Source organism: Calidris pugnax, unplaced genomic scaffold (genome assembly GCF_001431845.1).
Source record: "Calidris pugnax isolate Ruff unplaced genomic scaffold, ASM143184v1 scaffold38, whole genome shotgun sequence".
NCBI lineage: Eukaryota > Metazoa > Chordata > Aves > Charadriiformes > Scolopacidae > Calidris > Calidris pugnax.
The window spans coordinates 1,088,757-1,112,201 of record NW_015090995.1 but is presented as its reverse complement, the minus strand read 5'-3'; the positions used below and the strand labels follow the sequence as shown (position 1 = coordinate 1,112,201).

Sequence of the window (23,445 nt, the reverse complement as noted above, 5' to 3'; positions counted from 1 at the left end):
GCGTTGACTCGAGCAGGGACGGTGCAGGCTGAGAGAGTGATTTGACTGTGGACTTCTATTCAAGAGACGAAAGGGGGAGAGGCCAAAAAGTAATTAGAGTCTTGCTCCTGGAAGAAAAAGGATACAAGGAGGAAAGAAGCTTAATTGCACAGGTCCAGTCTGTGATTTTCTGCATTGGCATTTTGGTATTTTGTTGGGTTTTTGGGTAAGAAATTGCCCCAGCTTTCCTGCTCCACCAGAAGCACTTGTGTGCCCTCTTCCTGAAGGCAATTGGGTTGCCAGTTTTATTGATCTCCTGTGGAAAGGAGCCAGCTGTTTAAATTCTTCTCAGTCATACGAGTGTGCATTTGTTGCCAACAACTGCATTGCTCTTGACTATGGACTTTGTCCCAGAGAGCTGTGTTCGTTCATCTGACGTCCCCCTGCAAGCTCCAGGAGTAGGGCTGAAACCTGGGGGCTGTGAAGTGCTGGAGATGGTGGGCTCAGCTCCCCCACGTGCTGCTGCTGGTGCTGTGGGCCATGGAAACTGCTGCATCCAACTCCTGGTGTCCAGACCGCTCCTGGGAGCCAGGCACTTCGTGTTTGTGGTCTACAGCCCGTGCTTCCATCTCTCTAGGCTCTCTCCCCCCCAGGCTTGTTTTGCTGGCTGCGTGGGTGGTTTTCCTTCCTCGCCTCCTACAGCAACTGCAGACACGGCGAAAAGAAGAGATGATCTCCAGAATCCGTGTCAGAGTCCCATGTTACACACCAGACTTGTTGCTTGTCTGCTAAAACTTGCTGGGTTTAGAGAGGAAATTTTTGTTTATTTTTTTTTCATTTGCAAAGTTAGGGATGTGGGGGGGTTTCATGTTTTTCTGGTATTGTTTTCTTGCTTGAGAGAGGATCTAGGTCTTCTCCTCCCCACCCACCAGGAAATGAAGTGGCCTGTGGTCTGGAGAGCAAACATTTGCTCGCAATTACTCTTTTTCTTCTCCCCCACATAACCCAGTAAGGCACAGGCACACTTTCTGGTGCTGCTGGGGATATATAGCCAGTGGCAAGTGCTTTCTAGAGTGTTATGGGTTGCCACTGAGGGAGAACAGCTTTGGATAAGAGCAACTAGAAAGAAGGAGAGCTGTGTGTAACCACCAGCTCTCGGCCCTGCCACCAACTCGGGGCTCTGGAAGTTGCTTCATCCTTCTGAAGCAGTCGCAGTGAAGTAATACACGGAGAGATGGAGATTATACAACGAAAAAAGAAGTGTATTTTGCATTTAATTCCCTCGAGGGCCTTTTTCCTCTGCTTATCACAATAAATGCAAATATTGCCGGCTTAAGATAGAATGAGTAAAGCCGACGGGCTTTCTGTTTTTGTGGGGTTTGGCTGCTTTGAGGTTTCCCTGCGGCTGGTGCTTTGCTGCGGGGACACCCCGGTGGCAGCAGGAGGTGGCTCTGTCCTCAGGCCTTGGCTGGGGGCGAGTGCAGCTACAGCAGGGTGGTGCTTTGCATCCAGCCTTTTTATCCCTGTATATAGTAACCGTGCTTTGTTCTGCAGTCACATTCAAGGTTGCAAACGTGTTGTCAAAGCCCGGATGCGTGTGGTCACATTTGTCATCCTGGAAGCCCCGAGCAGTGGCAGCAGACGTTCCGGAGCTGCTGCTCAACTTCCTTCAGTCCTGCATGTCACTGCAGTTAGTATGAGAAAAAAATAATAATAAGAAGAATCTTTTATAAGTACTTTTGTAATGTGATGCAAGTTTGCGTAAAACCCCGTATTATGGGGAAAATAAGCTGCATCTGTAGTTTTAAAAACAATCTCACAAGTGTATGTATATTTTTGTGGTACTTAGATCCTGCAGTTTATATATGGTGGGTGAGAACTGATTTGTTAGTGGGCTTGGTATTGATTTTTAAACTTGTCTCTTGTGTAAACACAATATGCATGAAGTATTTTTTTGGATACCCAGTGTTAACCAGGCCTAATCTCTCTCAGTAAGATGGTAGGGATTGTTCTGAATTAGAGCTCTCCGGGTGGAAGACAAAATACGTAACGCGAATCTAGCGAGGCAGTTAGCTAGCATGGGTTCCATCTGCTTTGTGGGTTGTTGTTTTTTTTTTTAAAGTCATTGTTCCAAACTCTAGATAAAGTCAAATATTTTTCTTAAAATATTACATTCAAATTTTTAATAGAGCCAGAGATTAAACTGGCTGCAGTTGTCGCAATAGTTTTAATATATCAATACATAAAACATTATACTGTGCTTAAATAAAAACAGTTTTCTGACAGCATGAGAAGGATGGGAAATTGTACTCCCCAGTTAAGGCTGGGAAAAGATTTTTCTGGGAATATCTGTAGATTGTATATGCAGGTATGACAGTGTTTATTTTGAGATGGTGCATCAGGATTATGTCTTTCTCGTGCACATCTTGGGGAGAAAAGGCTGACTTTGGGAAGAAGCTGAACGCCGTCAGGCTTTACTTGAACCCTGAACCTCAGCACTTCTCGAGACATGGTCCATACAGTGTCATGTCAGCCCTAAGCACTTGTGCTTTTTTAATAAATATTTGTAAAGTTGAGCAAGGAACTTTTCTTATCCCGAGGCATTGAAGTTGCACTCAGAAAATTCCTACAGAAGTCAGTGAATTGGCATGTGCGTAATAAGGAGAGGATGCCAAAAACAAGAGTCTCTGCGAGGTTATTCTTGTTCCTCCCAGAAGAGGAGGAATTGGAGAGAGAGGAGACAAATGGAACTAAACAAACATTGATAGACTTCAGCTGTTCAAGCTCAAAACAGATCTAAAATATTCCCCTTTATAATAACAAGAAGAGCTAAGGATGCGTCATTGTCGCAGCCAGAGATGGAGCTCTGCTTTGCAGAGTTGTTCTTCGTGGTCCCCAACCCTTGAGCTGCTGCCCTGGAACCTTAGTTCCTGGCACTAATCAGTGATATGGAAACCCAAACCAAACCCACAACTTATATCAATATTATGCTATTCAAGAATGTTTCTACCCAAATGTGAAAATACAGTGTTAAGGACGTTTGTTTAACCCCAGCCGTATTCAGGGGAGTCAGTTTATTATTAAAGTACTTTTGTTGGTCAGATATTTAATTAAGCCTGAAAGAGTTTTAATTGTAACACTTATCTACTATTATTTGTCCCAGAAAAAAGCCTCCATCCAGGAGCCCATCCTTTCCAGGACAGCATCTCCTGCTTACTGTTAAGGCCTGTTTTATGAAATTTGCAAGGTAGTAAAGTGAGACCGAGGTTTAAGCCACCAGAAGGAAATGTGAAGGGTTAACATCCCACTGTGGACTGACTGAAGTTACTGCTGTCTGGGTACAGCTAAAATAGTCTTTGCATCCTGGCTTAATACTACTTCTTGTTGGGCTTAGTTTCCCCTGTGAGACGTGGATGTGGTGATTTAATTTCTTTAGTTAAACTACCTGAAGTATAAGGGTTTTGGGGATCTTTTTCCATAAATGAATATTGCCTTCCTTTATATTCTAAAGGTGCTCAAGCGTAAAATTTTAACTATTACTTGTCAAGGAACCTATTGTTTGAATTGCTGGGGTGTCAAGAGTGAAGAGGGGAGCCAAAGGCAGCAGTGGTTTAAAAAGGGATCTCAGGGAAGTCTGGGAAGCTCCAGACTGTCTTCCTGTGCTGGACAAATTGATGTTATTCTTTGTTAGACTCTTTCCCAGCAGTCATGGGGATAGAGGCAGAGTCGGGGGAAGAATCAATACACTGTTGGAGAAGAAAGCTGTGCCTCTGAGCTGAGTTACCTGGGGCGGCCACTGCGCGTGTGAGTAAGGGTGATCTCTTAATATTGAATCCCTGGACTTCCAGAAAGTTTTGGACAAGCTATGGTCAGGTTAAAAATCTTTCTTTTTTTTTTTTTTTTTTTTTTCCGTAAAGAAACTAAGCGGCTGTGGGATAAGAGGAAAGGATTATTTTATTTTTTTTCTTTTTGGCTTCTCTAATTGATTACACACCAGTTATATAAACCAGATAGCAGTCAAGACTTTGGAATATATGGGCAGCTTTTGCAATGTGCAGAAGTTACAAGGAGATCCTTCAGAGATCTCTGCTGTACCCTATGCAGTCCGGAGAAAAAGCGAGGTGACAAGAGCTGGGTGAAAAGGCTGTTGGCCCACAGTTTGTATTAAGTATTAAGTTTGTATTAAGTATTAAGAGGCTGCACAGTGTGGGACCTGCCTGCTCTAACTGCCCCAGGTGGGGAGAAACTGTCGTCGTCCTGTGCAAGAGTAAGGTTTAAACTAATTGACAGCGTTTAGCAGAGAGGTCTTGGGGCTGTGCTAGGTAATTCTACAAAAATAACGTATTAGTAGACATAAAAAGCAAACAATATGTCAGGAATTTTTAGAGTGGGAGAGAGCAAAGGAAAAAAACCAAAACATTACCACTGTATAAATCTGTGGCGGGTCTGTATCTTTAATAGACTGGAATTGTCTTTAAATGATACAAAAAAGTAAGAAAAGATACTAAGCAGGGTGAAGTGATCACTATGGGATGAACAACCAAACAATTTTGCAGCAGAGAAAGAGCTGAAAAAGCATGAGGAGTGATAAAATCATGTCAGGCATGGGAGAACAGATAGGAAGTGCTAATTTCTAATTTCTAATGCAACAACTTGGGGAGAGCGAGTGGGACTAGCAGGTGGCAGGTTCAGAATAAATGAAGTACTTTGTTTGGCAACATATAGTTTCATGGAGAAACTCCCTGCCAAAGAATGCCGTGCATGGCAAAAATTGCATAGGCTCAGGAAGCAGTGAGACAAATTAAGGGAGAAAGTCTATTAGGAGCTATTAAATGTAATTACTACACCTCTGACTCAAAACTGGGGATTATTGGAGTCTGGGAAAATGTAATGTGATGTAGCTCTCTGTGCTCAATCTGTTGGCGTTCTCTTTCCTGGGATGTGTGACCGGTGGAGACAGGATATTGGGGTAGACAAGTGTTGGCTCTAACCCAGTGAAGCTGTTCTTCTGTTCTTGGATGAAGCTGGCTTTTCTCCCAAAATTATGTTAACAATTTGCATTTAAAAATTTAAAAGCACGTCCAGGCAAAATGTTTGATGGAAAAGAATATATGTGCGTGTTTGGGATGTGCTGGCTTGGTTTTAATTTGGCGGTTATTACAAACGCTTGCAATTGTGAAAGCATTAGAAGCCTCTGGATGTTTAGGTGTAACTAGAAATTTCCTCTGAAATGTAAACAGATTCTGTATCTGGTTTATATTCAGACATACCAATGCGACTGAAATCTTACCTCTCTCTGCTTTGCAAACTCTGAGATGCTGTGAGAGGCTGTAGGTGTGAGAGGAACTTTTAACTATATTTTTCCCCTGTATTTTAGAAATGGGGGGAGGGGGGGGAAGGAAGCAGAAGTTAATAATAATTCTGCTTTTAGTTTCCTCCTGAACACCTGCGGTTCAGTTCAGGAGCCGAGGACAGGGCTGTAAGAAACGTTGCATGAAGCTCTTTGTTACGCTGGAGCTGCTGGCAGGCTCAGACCTTTCTGTGGAGAGAAAAATGCTGAAATCTCAAGGTTTGGATGTTGAGTAAGACTTTGCATAGGGAAGACTTGCCATTACATCTTCAAACCTGAAATGTCACTCTCTTTTCCTGGGCTCTTGGGTGGGCAGGGAGACGGGAACGAGCTTGTGGGAGTGAATGTGGCTGTTTTTCATGTGTGTCACCACCAATCACAGTCTCAACCTTTCTTACATATGGAAACGTCACCTTTTGGTGATACAGACCAGCAGGTGATTTCAAAACAAACATGATTTTGCAGCATGAACAGCAGATGCTGACACGCATCGTATTTAGAATTGCAGAATCACAGAATCTTCATGGTTGAAAGGGACCTTAGAGATGATCAAGTCCAATCCTACAGTCCTACCATTTAGACCTAGGTAATAAGGTAGGTGTATCGGAAACCCCTACTACCTTAGGCATAGGTCAAAATAAACTGGCAAAGCACAATGAAAACAGAACACAAGCAGCTCCTGGGGAAATTAATAGTAGTTTTGACATAAAACCACATTTTTATGAGGGTAGTTGTTTCCAGGCAGGTTTAAACGGCACATCTGTATTCACCTCATGGGATGAACCTTTGGCTGTGCTAATGGCAGCAGGAGTTTTGCCATGGACTACAGCAGGACAAGATATTACTCCTTAGGAAATACTTAATGCTGCTTATCCAAGCTCATTCCTATGCACATGTTGCAAATGTACTCGGCCAGAGCAGCAGCTGCAGAGCAACTGGCAGAACGGGAGAGGAGCAGAATAACTTGGTGAATGAATTAAAAATACATCCCAAAAACTTTCTCACTGGACACGGATAGAAATAAAATTCAAGTGATGCTGATTAACAGATAATAGATGTAGGATTTCCCCACCACCACCTCCAGGCAGGAAATACAATATTTCTGAGTAGAAATAAAAAGATGAAAAGGGGCGGGTTTGCAAACTTCCTTGTTAGTGACCTGATAATCCTGATTAAGAACTGGAAATTCCTTTCCACCCTGTAATGCAGATAAGCAAGTCTCATGGTTCTGGTGGTTAAGTCCATGGAACCTTTGTACCTGAGCAATCTTTTTCTAAATTTCAGTTTTCTTTCACTGCATTAAAATGTACCAGGAGGGAGCTGTGAGAGCCTCTGTTTCCATCTGCAGAGGACTGAGGTTTGAGTTATGCATGCTGTGAAAAGATCAAAGTAGGCCCATAAAGCTATCTTGGGGAAAGTTCCTTCCAGGAATGTACACCTGTATAAACTGAGGAGCAGCTGGACAGGCAGCTATGTCTTCCATAGAATGATTTGGGACCAAAATTAGCAGCTTGGAAGGCATTAGGATAGCCATCACCTCACGCTGCCAGCCGTCCGGCATTAGGCTGAGACTGAAGAACATCAGGGGAATGAAGCTATTTTGGCTGCTTGCCCAGGCCTGGAGAACTCCATCCTACAGCAAATAAACAGCTGGGGGACTTAATATTTAAGAAAAAATAAAATGCAGTGTGTATTTGTCGTGGTATGCAGATGCTAGCTTGCACAGAGGCAGGAAGAAGCTTGTGGCTTAAAAAAAAATGCGGATACCATGGTGACAATTGTGATCAAAAAAAACTTTAAAAAGACAGTGGGGAGTCACAAAGTCCAAATCGTGGCTCTGTCGGTGGCCGTGACTGCCACCAAGGCCTGGGCAGCAGCCAGATGAGTGCTCTTGGTCTAGGGTGGGAGGTGGCACTTCCCTTCAGGCTGCAGTGATGCAGCGGGTGAGAATAGCTTGTTGATGGGAAGGACCATACTGTGTTGGAAAATGCTCCATGGTTTTTTAAATTCCTGTAAAGAGGGATTTCAGGATGTCTCTTGAGAAGCCCTCTTGAGAGCAACCCCCCCCCAGAGCTGGCCTTCCTGGCTACTGCAAGCAGAAGTTGGCCAACTCCTGTATTGCTTCAGGTAACAAAAGTATTAGAAACTGCGACGTGGCCAGTTCTTGTGAGCTTTCTCTTTATCCCCCTTATAGACACAGTTTATGAGATTACAATATTTTGTCCAAGTCTGCACTAAAATAAAGAGGGGATGTGGGGCTGGCAGGGTGATAGGCACTTGAAATGTTACCCGGGCAAATTAACCAGTCAGAAAACTGATGCCCATAACAGACTGTCAGCTGCTAAATCTTTTGTCTCCAGGATGCTTTGGTGTGGCTGTACTGACCTGCTGTTCTACCTCAGTGCAGCCTGGCTCTTTTTGGAGAGGAAGACTTGTGTTTAATCCATAGCTTTTCTCTTAATCCACTCTTCCTTTGTATTACGGTATTTAGGTATTTTAGTTCAGCTTTCTTCTCTTTGAAAATTTTCTTTGGTTTACTTTTAGAATAGCAGTCATCAAAAGGACCCCTTTGTTAAATAATGTGTGTGTTACATGAGTTCTTCAGAAGCACCTGGATTTAGTGTAGGATCCCTGAGGTCGTATTATATTTCTTCTTAAACTAGTTTTTTATTTAAAGATAATAAATTCCTGGCAGTATAAAGGCAGTGAAATGACAATTAATGCTGTAAACTTTTAGTCTTGACAGTTAATTTAGTCTCTCTGTGTGCTAAACTGTACAGGAAATAAACCTTCCTTTTATTGCAGACCACGGGAGCTTTGTGCAATACTTGTCCTTGCCTTTAACTCCTTTCCTAATCAGAGTTCAGCTCTCAGATAAACAAAACAAAAAAATGTTTTTCCTCTGTGCTCTCTCTGCCGTGCAGGGCTCCTCATCGCCAGCATAAATCCACAGATCCTGAAAAATAATTACATTAGCAGCTGTTTCAATAAACACTGCAGCCTGTAGCCCTCTGCTGTTCTGTGCTGCATGTTGGTCTAAGGCTGTCTCTCGAGCTGCTTCCCTGGCAAATATTAGCCAAACCCTGCGCAGACCGTGGAGACCACGTTTGAGGGTGGAACGAGGTGGGACCTGCGCCGTTTTAACTGATGTGACACCACAGCAACCACTCTTCACAGGGTGTAGTTGCTTCCAACATCACACAGACTACCAAGACCCGTCACTCTGTGAAAATGAAGATAAAGGAGGAATAATTCTGGCTTTCAGAGAGAGACTGGCTGAAAAAAACAGACTCAGAACCTGACGATGATGGTGAGAGCCAGACTTTCAGGGTTGAAGCCCCTTTGAAAGTTCCTAGTAGTCAGGTTTTCTTTGGCACCCTCAGTGCCTTTCCCCCCATTTTTCTCAGACACATTGAGAACTTTGAATATCTAGAAATTTATCATGTCCCGGAGAGTTTTCTGTGACTCATGTGATGCTGAGCCTGATTATCTTGTAGGAGATTAGTTTTCTGTGTGTTAAATTGCATTATGATCAGTGTGTACAGCCTGTCTGTGAAGCTGGGCTGCAGTGTCTTTGATACAGTTTGCAGAAACAGCCAGAAATGATCCCTAACCCAAATAGCAAAGTAAATAAGCAGTGCTTTGAAAAAAAATAATTATTCCTGCTGACTAACAGTTTAGGAGAGGAAACTCTGAGAGGCCAAGGGTGCATTCAGATAACGTTCAAGGAGTCTGTGACAGAGGTAGCTTAGATTTAAGAACTTTTTTTTTTCTTCCACATGGCAAAAGCTCCTGTTTTTCCTGAGACTGTTTCATTCCTCAGATAAGAGGGCAAAGCAGAGACTCAGGTGAAATGCTGAGGCTGTAGAGACACTGGCAATGCACCCAACAGTCGTGCCAGGAGAAGGGGCTGTTGCTGGAGGCTGCTCTTTGCTCAGGTCCTCCCTGAGTTGCCCGTTGGGCATCCCAGGGCCAAAGGAAGAGCTGAGCCCAAACAACTTCACCCTCAGTCGTGGCTAACCAGGCTGGCACTGCCTGGAAAAGGGGACATGAAGTGGTGACAGGGAACCCATGTCCTGGGGAGTGAGTGGCTGTGGGGCTGCTCCCAGGTCTGGCGGTGGTGGGACGGCATCTCCTCCCTGTGGGGATGGACCAGGTGGACCAGGCACTTTGTACTGGTCCAAAAAGGCTTTGTCAGGGTACAAGTGGGAATGTTACACCAGGTTTCTCCAAGCTTGCAGTTCTCTGCTGTTCTGCCTGAGCTGTGCCAGGCAACTAACTCTGCGAAAGTCAGTAATGATTAATGAGGGAAAATTCAGAAGCTGTAACAACAGGTTTGTTGGGAGATTTCTGCTTTCCTTCTAACCCTAAACCTTGGTCAGGTAAGTGGAGTTGCTGGAGATGCCCTGGATGATACACAGCAAGTTCATTCCAGACCCTGGGGCAGTTTTTGTTAAGCAGGCGCTGGGGTTTGTGCTTCCTTCTCCTGGCAGTCCTGGAAGCCTGGAGATGGCTGCAGGATAATGCAGTGTATGTTTGGTTCCTTTGTCTGCTTTTCCTGGCGCTCTCATGTTTGTGATGTTCAGGAGTTACCTCAGTTTTATACTGTTTTTTTTTTCGGAGGAGCAGATCTGTTTATTTTTATTTAACCCTGTGCAGAGTTTCCACACTGTGATTAGGAGCACGTTAGAGTCCAGGGAAATAACAGCCTGCCAAGCCCCAAGTCTGCTGCAGAAAACAACTGTGCGTAATAAATGAGGAGTTCATATTCTGCTGCTGCTTATGCTTTGTTAACGGATAACCGAGATAATGGAGCCTGTATTCCCGCAGTAGGAAGCTTTCTCGCTGTTGGTTTTGGACCAGACGAGCAGTTTTCAGGCTTATGAAAGTCAAATGCCACCAAATTGACTTAGAAAATTGCCAAGGGTCAATTTATTTTGTATTGTAATGGTGGAGTTTTCCTTTTGATTATGGCGATTCTGGGTGCCACAATGGTTCGTGGACTGCGTATGTGACTAAAGCTATGGCTTTGCAATCCATCAGCATTTCTTTATGTTCTCATCTAAAGCAAGGTAAGGGGATGCTTAGGTCTGGAAGCTTGATTTTGCAAGATACATTTATTTTGGCTAACTTCAGTAGTCTAGTCACAAAAGAAACTGGAAGAAAATCCTGATATGTGAATGTTTGCAGTTGCAAATCCTTCCTTTTACTGAATGGAGCACGGGCTTGAGACAGGAATGGCTGGGGGCCAGTTTGATATATACTTTCAGTTGGTATTGCTTTGGAAGGACGCAGTCCTGCATCCCCTGCCTTGTTCCCTGCCCTGTGCCTTTCCTTGTGATGGCACAAGCATCCACAGGTCAGCATGGTTGACTTGGGGTGGAGGCCCCCCCAAAATAATACTGCTGTGGGACTGGGAGAGTTTTTCTGGCTCAGACCTCCATGTACCCACACCAAGGTGCAAGAAGGGGTGAGTACATGCTGAGAGAGAAGCCCTTTGAGTTCAAGGAGATGGTCTTTTTTTCCATAACCCTGATTTATGCAGGTTGAATGTACAGTGGTGCCAGCGATGAGCTGTGCTTCCCTGACTGTCCCTCCTGGATAACCAGAGCTGGACCCAACGTTAGAGGAGGTGAGGTCTGGGAGCATCACGGGCAGAGATCCTGTGCCAGGATGGGCAGGCTTTTGATGCTGGAGAGATCCAAGTGTCTGAGTTTCAAGCTCCTGCCAGAGAGTACCCAGAGACAGGAAGGTGCTTCAAGTGCAAAGTTCATCCTTAATCAAACAGGGCTCTTGGTGGGGCTGTTTGCAGAAATCACATGAAGGGAGTGGAGAACCGTGCTTCTGTCGCTCCTCCTGGGGCTGCAGGGGAAGCCCAGCCTGAGCAGAAAGTTCAGCAGAAGTCAGGCATCCTCCCTGCTTTAAATCAGTGCAGATCCTTCCCTTTGAAAGAGGACAAGTGTAAGTCTGACACCTCTCCAGAACTGAAACACCTCGCCCAGCGTTCAGCAGTTGGGAGCTTCATTTGCATTCACTGTTTTTCTGTGTTCAGGCTGTTTGGTTGTCTGCAGAAAACATACACTTTGCCAGGGTTGGTGCTTCTTCTAGTAACAGCTCTGGTGCTGCCAGCCCCTTCTTCTGACTCCTTGGGTTTTAACTCCTCCCTTCCCCACCTGCTGGGGATCTTGGGTTTCACGCGTGCAGAAATACACTGTAAAAAGGCTTGTTGCCATCAGAAATACAGGGTAAAAAGGCTTGCTGCCATCCCAAGAGCAGACATCCCTATTTTTTAGGTGCTGATAGAGATTTTAAATGTTAAAATCTTGCATTAAAATCCCTGAAAATGGAAGTTTTGGCTGTGTGGATATTGTTTGTTTTTGAAATCCCGACAAATAATCCCTTTGGGCATTGCTGTCACTTTTCACATAACTTTTTGTTTTGTTTTGTTCAAAAAAAAAAAAAAAAGAAGGGGAAAACCCCAAAACCTCTTTGGAGAGGTGACTGATGGTCCCCACAGACGCTGTACATCAGCCAGTGCAGTAATGTGCCTAGAGGTATTGGTAAATTAATACCATTGAATTGGAATTCTCTGTTTTAACCATGTAGCTCCTTCCTCCAGGATGACCTCTGAATGTGTTTCTGGCTGAGGAGCCAGAGATAATTAGGGAAAACCTTTCCTTAAGAAAAGTGAAACACATGAGAGGCATGTGTGTTTATTGTAGCACAAGGAGTTAATCCATATTTGTGATAAAACCTTGAAATAATGTTCTATACTTTTGTGCCTCTAGTTTTTTAATGGGCAATGGCTGCTATGGAGAAGGGCATTGGCATCCTGACTTCTGCATTACTCTGGTCTGGCAATAGTGACTTTTTTTAAGCATTTTTCAGAATGAGTAAAGGCATCTAAAGCAGACACTAGAGCAATGTTTAATTTTTTGAGGGGTGAGGAAATAGATATCCTGACTAAAGTCATGTTGCATCTGATCTGCACAGCCATCCAGAACGCTGTTGGGAATTTTGTGCATCTGGCTAATAGGCTTGTGGCTGAGCTGGGCTCTTGGGCAAAACAAGTAGGATGCTGCCAGCGTGGTGGCACACGAGCCTTGGCAGGCTGGGAAATGCTAAATGAGAGACTGAAAAAATATTGGGGAGTGGCCAGAAAGAGGGAAAGTTAAAGGGGGAATGCACAGTGTCACCCTCCTTTTCCTTGCAGCCAAAAGAGAGAAAGATTTGCTTCTGAATTTTGGTGGCTTCAGTAGGAAAAGAGGTGGGTTTTCATCTGATACAGAACTGTTTTCATGTCCTGGAACAAAATCTGAAGTTTATTAAGTGGTACTTTTATATGTTGTCTTCCTGTGTTGCCTGTGATAAGATGTTCTGTGTCAGAAACCTGGTGGCACCACAGTAGCCCTTGACAAGCAGGTATAAAAGGATGAATGGATTCCCCACACACCCTCTCCGAGTGCTTGGATATTATTTGTTAAGAGCAGAATTTGACTTAAGCTGTGATACTATGTTGATCCTTAAGGTGCCTTTGTAGAAAGTAAACTTAAAGCACATTAAAAAGTAATCAAGCCTTCATTAGGCAGTGTTGCTACTGCTGTTTGCCAGAAGCTGAGAAGATATAAATAAGGAAATGTTACTTGTCCTCATATTTGACTAATGGGTAAAGGAATCTGCTTTTGGCCGCTGCTGGAGGAAAGTAGTTAAACAGACGTTCGATGCCATGCAGAAGTCAGTTTTGACCTCTTTATGGCCTTTTAGTATCTTTCTTATTGGAATTTGACTGTAATAGAGCTTTGGTAGAATTGGCTGTATCGCGTGTCTGGCACAAAACTAGCCACATTCAAAAATCCTGCTGCAACATTAAACCTGAATCCTGTGTACATTTAAGTGAAAGAATCGGTACCATTGAAGTCCAAATATTTTTGACTGTCCATGCCGTGCAGCACTAAAAAAGCTGAACTTCTTACAGATTTGCTTCTGTCAACTGCTCGTGTGATTATGCCAACAACGTGACTAAGGGGTTGCTCCAGCCTCGCGTTTTGCTGGCAGGTGTCTACTTTTGTAGGTACCAAGTGACAAATACCCCAAATCACCAGGCAGTGAGTGAGCTGTCCCACTGTCCAGGCATATACACACGTGCACAGCGTGTATGTACACACGTATATAGTGCCAAGGCAGCATCCAGCCCGGTGCTGAGCACTGAGTGAGGGGAGGAAGGAGCTGGCAGCTCAGCAGCCCTTCAGAAACAGGGAGCCTGTGTGGGTTCTGCAGCTCTCGACGCTGATTCACAGCCTAAGTGAACACATGAGACACTCTATTTAGTGTTCTCCTGTACTTCTGAACACAACTAGGCTGAGATTAGTTTGCTAAATTAGTATCTTCTTCCAAAGGACGATGATATTACTTTATTGTTTCCTTTGGAGCAATAGAGAAAAGGTTTCTTATTTTTCTTACTAATTCCTTGGACTTCACGAGCCAGTCAGTGCTGGAGCAATGAGGAACCTACTCAGCAGGCTGCTTTCCTGGGCTGTACCCAGCAGAGGAGCCAGGCCTGTGTCACTGGCTGAACTTTTCAAAGCCAAACTCCCATTGGGGATTTTATTCTCTTTGCAATCTGTGTCAAAGAGTAAATAGAAGTAAGTGGGAGTTAGGTCCATAAGTACCCTGGGCTCTGTTGAGAGTCCTGATCTCCAGGACTTTATTACTATTACATGGAAGGGACATTAACTTTCATGTTCGGTTCTTCCAGTAGGAAAAAAACCAACCTGTTGAATGCAGTGGGGTCTTTTGACTTGGGTTTTGTTGGTGTGGGGTTTAACAAATTTTTATGCCTTGGGTTATTGAATGAATGCACTTACAATGGCATTATAATCCATAAGAGAAGCTTTTATTTTTGTTCTCATGAATCAGCTTTTCCATTTATGTAACTTTCTACGGTTTTTGGAACAAGTTGTGGTCTTGTTTTGGGAAGTACAGACTATGTCCTTTGTTCTAGCTATATTCTTGGCTTGTGCTGCAAAGTCTGATCTGTGGTGTGGTACCTTACGCCTGGATAATGCCCCATTGCAGGCACACCACGTGCTTCCAGATGTGATGCAAGCCCCAGGTTAGGTTGCAAAAAAGCTTTCACTAGCCTGGATTTTTTCCCCAACCCTGCTCTGAGTGATGGGTTTGGGTCCTTTCACCCCAGGATTTTTTCCTGCTTTTAAAAAAGCATCTTCCAGAGCCACATGGGAGAAATGGGAATCTGGCTGCTGTGAGCTGGAGCTCATTCCCTCCTGCCCTGGGTCCCAGGCTGGCACGTGGGGCTGATGCAGCCTGGGGGTGGTGGGCACCTGGTGGCAAGAACCATGTCCAAGCTTTTGGGGACAAACCACATCAAGAGAGGGCTGCTGTAGCAGCGATGCAGGATACGTGTTGAGATGCCATGGGCTTTCCCAAAGGGCCCTGCAGGGAGAGAGTAAGTACATATGGAACCCATCTGGGCTCTGCCTAATTTCTGGGGAAAAAAAAGCAGCACAAGTAGAGCGTGAGCTTTTCCAGCCTCCTGTGTTTGATTTAGGTCACGTAAGTTCATAGTGGTTTGGCTGTATTTGTTCTGAATCTGATTCCTTACAGACCAGAAACCAAGCATTGGGAGAGAGAATGATGATATTACTACGTGTAACGCACAGCTTAAAATAGCCAGAACAAAGAAGTGGTTTGAGTTCTGTAATGATAATTGCCTGGACCTAAAAATAGGTAGATGTTCTACCAGGCAGAGAGAAGTAAGAGACACGGATCACTGGGAGACACCTCGGAGACAGCCTGCAAACCTCTGAGCAAGCAGGTCATTGCTGGAGGTACCTACAGGTTTCCCACCCGTTGACCACCATGTACAGAGGATGGTGGCCACCAGCACCACCAGAATGGGCACCTATGAATTTTAAGCTAATATGGGGGAAGGGGAAATCTGGCTGGTTCACATGAATAAAAACAACAAAAAACATTTTCTACAAAAACCTGGCTCCTTGAATATTGCAGTAAAACCAGAGAAAACTCTGATGGAGGCCAGGACCAAGCCTGCTCAGAGGTGTTTTGTCTCTGAAGGGAGTCCTGCTGTAGTGTCCTGGGGGTGGAGAACAAGCTGAGGGGGGCCATCAGGAATCCATGGCATTTAAACACATAGCTGAGCTGCCGAGCTGTGACACTCCTGCAAGTGATGTTGTACTGGGAGGCAAAATTATAAGCAGTTTGCAGCTAATTTGCAAGTATTAGCTTCTACATTAGCAACTCACATGAGGAAGGCATTATCGTTTTAGAAATTAGATGAGAAGTGGTTTTTTTTTAAAAAAAAAAAAAGGCAAAAAGCAAAAAAAAAAAAACCTGGCCAGCTCTTTTTTTTTCATGTTAAAAAGTGGCTGTGAATAGCCATAGTGTTAGCCAGCCCCAGCAGCAGAGGCGGTCAAGTCCTAAAGTCACTAGAACCCAGAAGACAAACACTGCTGCTCGTGGACATCTTGAGCTTTATTTCTCTTTGCCTCACTGGGTGACTTCTCGGGCTGCCCCTGCACCAGCCCCAGGGACAGGACCGATGCCCGGCGGGCGTTTTTAGCTGCCCAGTTTGCCTTCTTGCAGGGGCAGGGTGGGAGCGGGGGGCACTGGTGCACAGCTCAGCCTGTGGGATGCCCTGCAGCGAGTTCATTTGTCTTGGCAGCAGCTCAACATTCCTCGTCCTGCCCCGCTCCCTCCGAAGAAAACCAATTTCTGCATATTTTCACCCTGGCTGCAGTGAGAGAAAGGCCAGCGCTGCCACCGCGGTTTGCTGAAGGTTCCTTATGCTGTTGCTTTTCCCATTCGCTGTTTAAAGTTGAGCTTCTCAGCCTTCAGAAGGTATTGAACCTTTTGAAGAGCTGATGGTTACAAGGCTGTCTACAAACTGTACCTTCATCTTACAGGTTTCTGCACAAAGCAGGTGTCCCCTGTGATTTAGTGAATTGCCCCCCTAACACTGAAACGGCGTGTTTAAAATCATCGGTGGGTTAAAATGCAACCGCTTTAAAGATGTAGTTGTTTTTCCTTCTCTAGAACCCAGAAGGCTGGAATTGGAATTTAAAGGTGGTTTTATCTTTAGACTAAATTGAGAAGTGTGAAAGATCTGGACCTGTTTTCAGGCGTTGCTTCTCTTCTGTCCTGGCTCTGGCCCTGGCCTGTGAGGTTGGGAGAGGCAGCTCGGGCCCCATGGTCAGCAGGAGCTGGATGCTATAAGCGACCATATAACCATGGCTGGACAGTTTGTAGGGAATCTCTTTAAAGTTCTTTTAAATCCTCACAACAATGTATGAGCCATTTAATCCCATTTTGGGGGCGGAGAGAGGGGAATCTGTGGGTTTTTTTTCTCTGCATGGAGGTCAGGACCCGCAGAAGCAGCAGAGAAGGTGCTGGGTGCCAGAGCAGCAGCCGCGTTATCGGCCCCGGGGAAGTTTGTTGTGGGATCAAAACAGCAGCACTCAAACTGTAAACTTACTTTGGGTTCCAGTGGTCCAGAAATAGATTTCCAAAACATGCCCATTGTCCAACAAGGAGTTTATTTATAAACTGAAAAAATAACAAGACTTAAACAAAACCCAAAACCCCCTTTTTGGCCAGCAGTGTGAACTAGACTAGTTTGTATGTGTTATGCCTGTGTATACCAAATAAGATAGAAAATTCTTTGAGGTTTATTTCAATAAAACATATAAACCAACTGTTTCCTTGCAGCAGGGTAGTGCTGGGAGAGGCTGGCTGTTGGACAACCAGTTTACAGTCCTGGCTGGAGCTGGGGATGGAGTATCTCCTGCTTCCTGGACCACGGTCCTGCAGCATTGCCCCTGCCTCCTTCCTCTTTATTATCTTTTTGTTGATTTTATTTCTTTCCAAGAAGTAAAAATTTGGAGGATAGAAAAGTACTGAGTCTAAAAAGTTGCAGCATTTTCTGGAAAGTTTTCTGCCCACTTTGGGGTTAAAGCTCCATTTTTGATGGATTGTGATTTGTTGGGAAACGTCATCCACCTCGACTTTTGGCAGCTTTGACGTGGTTTCTCTTCCATTCCTGATGTCATCTGCTGACACAAGTTAGATCTTAGAACAGCGAATTTAACTTCTGATGTGTATTCAAGTGAGGGGTGATACTTGTTCATAATTCTAAGCTACTCATTTTCATAATATTATTCTGTGCACATGCTCTGTTGAAAGCTTACTGTTCATGATGGGCTTGTTACTGGGAAGGAAGAGACTCTTGATACACAAGGATATCTTTAAAAAAAAAGTCTGCTAGAAGCATCAGCCTCGAATTGTGCGGATTTTGTATGCAGAAGATCACAGCTTGGTGGTGAGACTTCACCTAACCGCCAGCAACTTGCCATAAAGCTATTTCTGTCTCTGAAACAGACATTGAAAGCCAAAAGCAAGTGAAAATAGATTCATTTGGTTAAATGCTTCCTTTCAATGTTATCTTAGGGCCTTCAGCAAACAGTCTAACGTTGCCACTCGCCTGGGTTATTTTAGATGTTTTTGCCCCAAGAATGTCCCAAGAAGTGTGAGTCAAAGTGCTCAGGCTGAGAAATCAGGTGTGTGTTTTTGGAGCGTGAGGGGTGAAGGCATCTGTGAGCAAAACTGGCTTTCAGGAAGGCATTCTTGTTTCCCCAGGCAGGGCAGCAGTGAGCTCCAGCGGGACGTTACCCACCCTGACTTCTGCTGCTTCCCAAACCCACCTCCTTCCATCCCTCTGTCTCCATCCCACCTCCACCCCTGGGATTTTGCCCCATCTCCATCCCTCCTTTTTGACTCCATCCCATCTGCTCCTGCCCAAAGGCTCTTTCCTCCCTTGCAGTTGTCTCCCCATCCCCATCCATGACTTCTCTCTCATCCTTGTGCTTCTGTGTCTATCCAGGGATCCTTCTGCTCCCCCAGCCTCAGGACCCTGCCCAGTGGCGTTGCTCCTGGCTCTGGCGCTGACTGTACGCATGTTCCTGGCTCTCTGCTGGCTCTCTCTGCCCTGCAAAATGTGTCAGGAGCACTCAGTATAAACAAGGATTTTTGTGTTTGCAAACTGGGGCTGGCTGCAGCCGGCAGGCCAAAATAGCTTCAGACATGACAGTTGTTTGCGTAGGACGAGGTACGGTATCTGGAAAGGCTCTGGCCGGTGTCCATGCCCAGTTAGGCAACTGGGAGAGGTTTTTTGGGAAGCGAGAGCTGTGTGTTGACAGGAGCATCCTGAAGAAAGGCTCCTCTCTCCTTCCCAAACATGGGCAGCAGGAACCCGTCTTGCAGGCTCTTGTCCCGAGGACAGCGTATGCCCTTTTGTGTAAAGACAAAATATCCCTGGAGCAGCCGCAGGCGTCTCTTGCTCTATTTTAGGCGCTTCCTGTGGTATTCTGGCGCCTGAGATTAATAGAAGTTTTCTAAATAAAATCCCATCAAATGATGGGATCCGGCAGCTCGGTGTCTGTTCTGCCACGCGGTTGGTGCCGTGTTTCTCTGGAACATTTAATGCTCTTGTATGAGTTCTGGTCACTGTGGTTGTAAGACTTGTGTGAGGAGCTGGGAGGAAGATGTCACCTCTTCATCTTCTCATTTTTATAAATTTATACAGAAAACTAGGGTTTTAGACTAATATCACATGTGCACCAACACCAGCTCCTTGCTTTTCTTTACAGTTCCTTAGAGAATTACCCCCTTTGACGGCAGATGGACTGAGAGCGGTACAGAGATAAAACTGCCCTTCTTGCCTTCAATGTGGTGCCTTTTCTAGCAGAAAAAATATATTTCCAGCTTTGCTGGCTCTTCATAAACAAGCAGAGAGGGTTGTCTGCTGTGATAGCCCTTCGTGGCCGTGTTTGTGAACTTGGGATCTGGTTCTGCTGTAGCTGAAAAATAACCCAGAGACTCTCCTTGCTGCATGAAGCTGGGAGAATGAAGGAAAATAGAGCAGAACAGGTGATGTGGCAGTGTAGAAAGATGTTTTGCACACATATGTCTAAGAGTGAAACTCTGTTTAAGTTTATCATGTGAAATAATGGCAGCATAGGGGAGCCAGAGGCAATTGAAGAAGCATCTTCATGGCTGAGATTGTCCACCCTGTCAGACGGGGTGCTGCAGGGGGGGACTGGAGTCTGCCCGTGAAGGGTTTGCACTGAGAGACCCAGATGAGATACTGTGAGGAGTGTGAGGCTGTGCCTATGGCTAAAATGATTTAAAAAATGAGGGAGTTCTCAGGAGACCAAAATGCTGATTACTGTCAGTCTCAGAGCTCTTGTTTTATGTGGCTGACTGTATAGTTTAATAGTAGATTGGGAAAAAACCATAGTTTTCTTTTTGCTCTTAAAAATTCTGGGACATCTCAAAGTGTGATCTCACTAAGCAGCAGATTTTGGACAAGTTAAGGACCTGAGACTAATGAAAATGAGCTAGATCTGTAATTTACAAATGGTGGGAAACGGTTAATTAAAATGTAACTAGTTTGCGGGGAAAAAACAATTCCATTTATTCCTCAGTCACTATGTTGCCTCAGATACTGACCACTGGCAAAGGAGTTTACAATTACAAAGACCTTTCCCTTATTTTAGTCCTACAGAATTGACATGAAGGAAATGGTAACTTTTTTCTTTTTTTCTCTGAGCTGTATGACACGAGGGAGAAAAACCTCCCCATCCTGCTCCCTCCTGCTGCGACCCCTGTTATTAAAGGCCAGCGAAGAAATCTTTTGCCAGTGAACTCGAGTCTGCTGAGAAATGTTTTTCTGTGCAGCCTGAAACATGAATTGTTTCCTCGGGGTGGTATTAACTTGTCCGTTTTTATTTATTTTTAGCCATGATGAAAATTAGCGAACACCCAGCGCTAGTCTTCTGTTTAAGGCTACGAGGGTAGTTGCTAATTGAGTTACTGGCTCCTCTGCCCACACATCAGGAGGAATTGTGTTGGCTTTTGGTATCCCTGCACAGGCAACTCGCTGCTGAAGCTGGGAGCACGTTTTCCCTCCGTCGGGAATTGGGGTTGATCCCTTTGCACTCCGCCGATGCAGAGGGAGATCTATTTATCATAGAATCATAGAATTGCCCAGGCCGGAAGGGACCTCCAAAGGTCATCTAGTCTGACCTCCCCGCAGTCAGCAGGGACACCCCCAACTTTTTATCCAGTTTCTTTTAAAGATCTCGTTGGACCTGGACTGGTTCCCTCTCCCGGATGGTTGTGCAGCCGGCGGTGCTGGCTCTGAAGGAGTGAGTGGATGCTGAAAGGCTGCCGAGGCATCGCAGTCTCCTCTTTGGAGATGCCTGGCTCTGCTCTCCCAAACCACACCCTTCCAGGGCAGCGCTTTTCCTACACGAAACCCTCTCCCCCCTCTCCGGGCCCCATCTTTGGCACCGTATTTGGCTCTGGGCTGGCTGTGCCCTGACCCCGGCGCTGCTCGCCGGGAGCTGCCGGTTTTCCCTTCGCCGTATATGGAGAGGCTGCTGGGGAGAGCTGGGGGCTGACCTGAATTAGAAGCAGTGCAACATCTGCATGGAGCCCTGCTTTTGTTGCACTGAGCTAATTAGGTTAAAGCCAGGCCTTGGACTGGTTTTGTAGTGAAGGGAGGAATTTGGAGAGAACGAATTTCCCATTAAATCCCATTTTTTATTGTTGGCCAGGATGCGCATGGTTATAATTTCCTTTATGGTGGTAAAGTCATGCAGAGGAAGAGCAGAGCATAAGCAGAAGATCTCTGTCTCAGGAAGTCAGTAATTCATATATGACAGTAATAAAAACCATCTTTCCTGTAAAACAGCAGAGTCTTTGCCTCACAGACCCTGCTTTTCACTTGGGTGCTGTGTGAATACACAGAGGAGGGGCTGCATCAGGTGTGGGATCTCATCCAGCCTGTGCAGTAAGCTCCCCGAGACCACCAAGGATGGGGGACACAGGCTGATGGCTCTCCAGAGACCATGTCTGCCACTGCTGAAACCTGGAGCAGAAGCAGAAGAAGGGGTTTTTTTCTGTCCACGAGCCAAAATTGTTTCAGGATCATACTGTTAATGATGACTTTATGAGATCTCTGTTGGGAAGTCCCTGCAGCCAGGGACAAAAACCTGGACTCTGGGAAGGATGGGCTCAGCCCACGTTTCCAGAAGAGTGAAGGAAGCAGGTTGTAACTCAGATGTCCCTCCAGCAAACTCCTCTGCACCTGAAAAAACAACATTCCCCCAAATTAATTGTAAGGCCTGGTCAACACAGCCTCTGCGAGAGGGCTGCTCGCACCTTTGCCTTTGGTTGGAGGCCTTTAAGAGTCACAGCACTCACATGTGTATAGAATCATAGAATCATAGAATCATTGAGGTTGGAAGAGACCCTTGCGATCATCGAGTCCAACCATCTCCCCTACTCTACAAAGTCCTCCCCTACACCATATCCCTCAGTACCGCATCTAAACGTCCCTTAAACACAGCCAGGGATGGGGACTTCAGCCTGTTTAGTTACATAGGAGTCAAGTCAAAGCTCAGATATGATGCTTTAGAAGATACTTTTTTATCCTAACAATTCTCTGACCGTTTCCATTTTCAACCTGTTCTGCACCCCCTTGTTTCTACATCGGACCCTGGAATTGCCTGATCAGCAGCAGAAAAAAAGCGGTTTGACTGATTTTGTTTGCTTTGTCTCCCCCCTCCTCCCTCTTTTGTGACAGATTAAAAAGCAGCAGCAGGATGTGTTAGGTTTCTTGGAAGCCAACAAAATTGAATTTGAGGAAAAGGACATCGCCGCCAATGAGGAGAATCGGAAGTGGATGCGCGAGAACGTCCCCGAAGACAGTCGGCCAGCGAGTGGGAACCCCCTGCCACCACGGCTCTTCAACGACAGCCGCTACCTCGGGGTAAGGGATGGCTTCAGGTCTCACAGAGTCACAGAATCTTAGTGGTTGGAAGGGACCTCTGAGATCATCGAGTCCAACCACCAAAAAAAAAAAAACCAAAAAAACAAAAAAACCCAAACCAAACAAATACAAAACACACCACACCAAACGCCCACCAAAAACACCGCACCCACCAACTAAACTCCACACTCAACACCTCGCCATAAACCAATAACCTTGGGCACTAGAGCATGCCCTGAAGAGCCATGTCTATACGTTTCTTAAATCCCTCCAGGGATGGTGACTCCACCACCTCCCTGGGCAGGCTGTTCCAGTGCCTCACCACTCTCTCAGTAAAGTAGTTCTTTCTAATATCTAATCTAAACCTCCCCTGCCCCAACTTCAGACCATTTCCTCTGGTCTTGTTGTTCATCCTTTGGGAGAAGAGGCCAACACCTGCCTCTCTACAACCTCCTTTCAGGTAGTTGTAGAGGGCAATGAGGTCTCCCCTCAGCCTCCTCTTCTCCAAACTAAACATGCCCAGTTCCCTCAGCCTCTCCTGCTCCTCCCAGTCCCGGTACTCACTGCCACAGTCTGTGCTTTGCTGGTGTGATCAGCAAGAATGGACTTGGCCAGCTGTGCCACGGTCAGTTGACGTGGGCTTTGCTGATACGTGTGGATCCCACATCATGTTCCTGTGCAACCAGCTTTGGCAGGGAGGTGGGACTAGGTGATCTCCAGAGGTCCCTTCCAACCCCAGATCATTCTGGGATTCTGTGGTCACTCCATCATCTGTTCATCTTCCAGAAGACGTGCTCGTGTGCAGCGATGTCTGCCATGACCATATAGCAGTTCAGTGATGTCTGCCATGACCATATAGCAGTTTTCTGATCCTTCTTGGGATCGTTTTTTGAGCACGCCTTGCAAAATGAAGGCTGTTGCGGTCCACTTACTCCAGAGCCTTGAACAGATTAAAACTCATGTTGCAAATACAATCCCTACTTGTAATTATTTTAATGCTTGATCAAAAGTAAGTTACCCTGCAGCACTTCTACTCAGCAGGCCATGCTTGAATGATTATTAGATTAACTTTTAATTTTATTTTTAAAACTTAATATCTTCTGAAAAGAGCTCACAGCGTGCATTCCTCTGGTGCCATGTGCTGGTTTCTAAGTTGTTTTTCAGCCTGGTTCTGACCTGCAAAGTCTGTAACTCAGAACCTGCCAGTTCTGGACCTTTGTGAGGCAATCTTCTGGCTACTGAAAGA

At 45.3% G+C, this 23,445-nt stretch overlaps 1 protein-coding gene across 1 annotated transcript in view; it reads left to right on the top strand.

The window, feature by feature from the left end:
• SH3BGRL (SH3 domain binding glutamate-rich protein like) overlaps window positions 1–23,445 on the top strand; it is a 36,994-nt gene that overhangs the window by 3,463 nt on the left and 10,086 nt on the right. Inside the window, exon 2 of the mRNA XM_014955026.1 lies at window positions 22,014–22,199. Within this exon, the coding sequence (XP_014810512.1) occupies window positions 22,014–22,199 (186 nt within the window). The remainder of the gene's footprint in view (window positions 1–22,013; window positions 22,200–23,445) is intronic.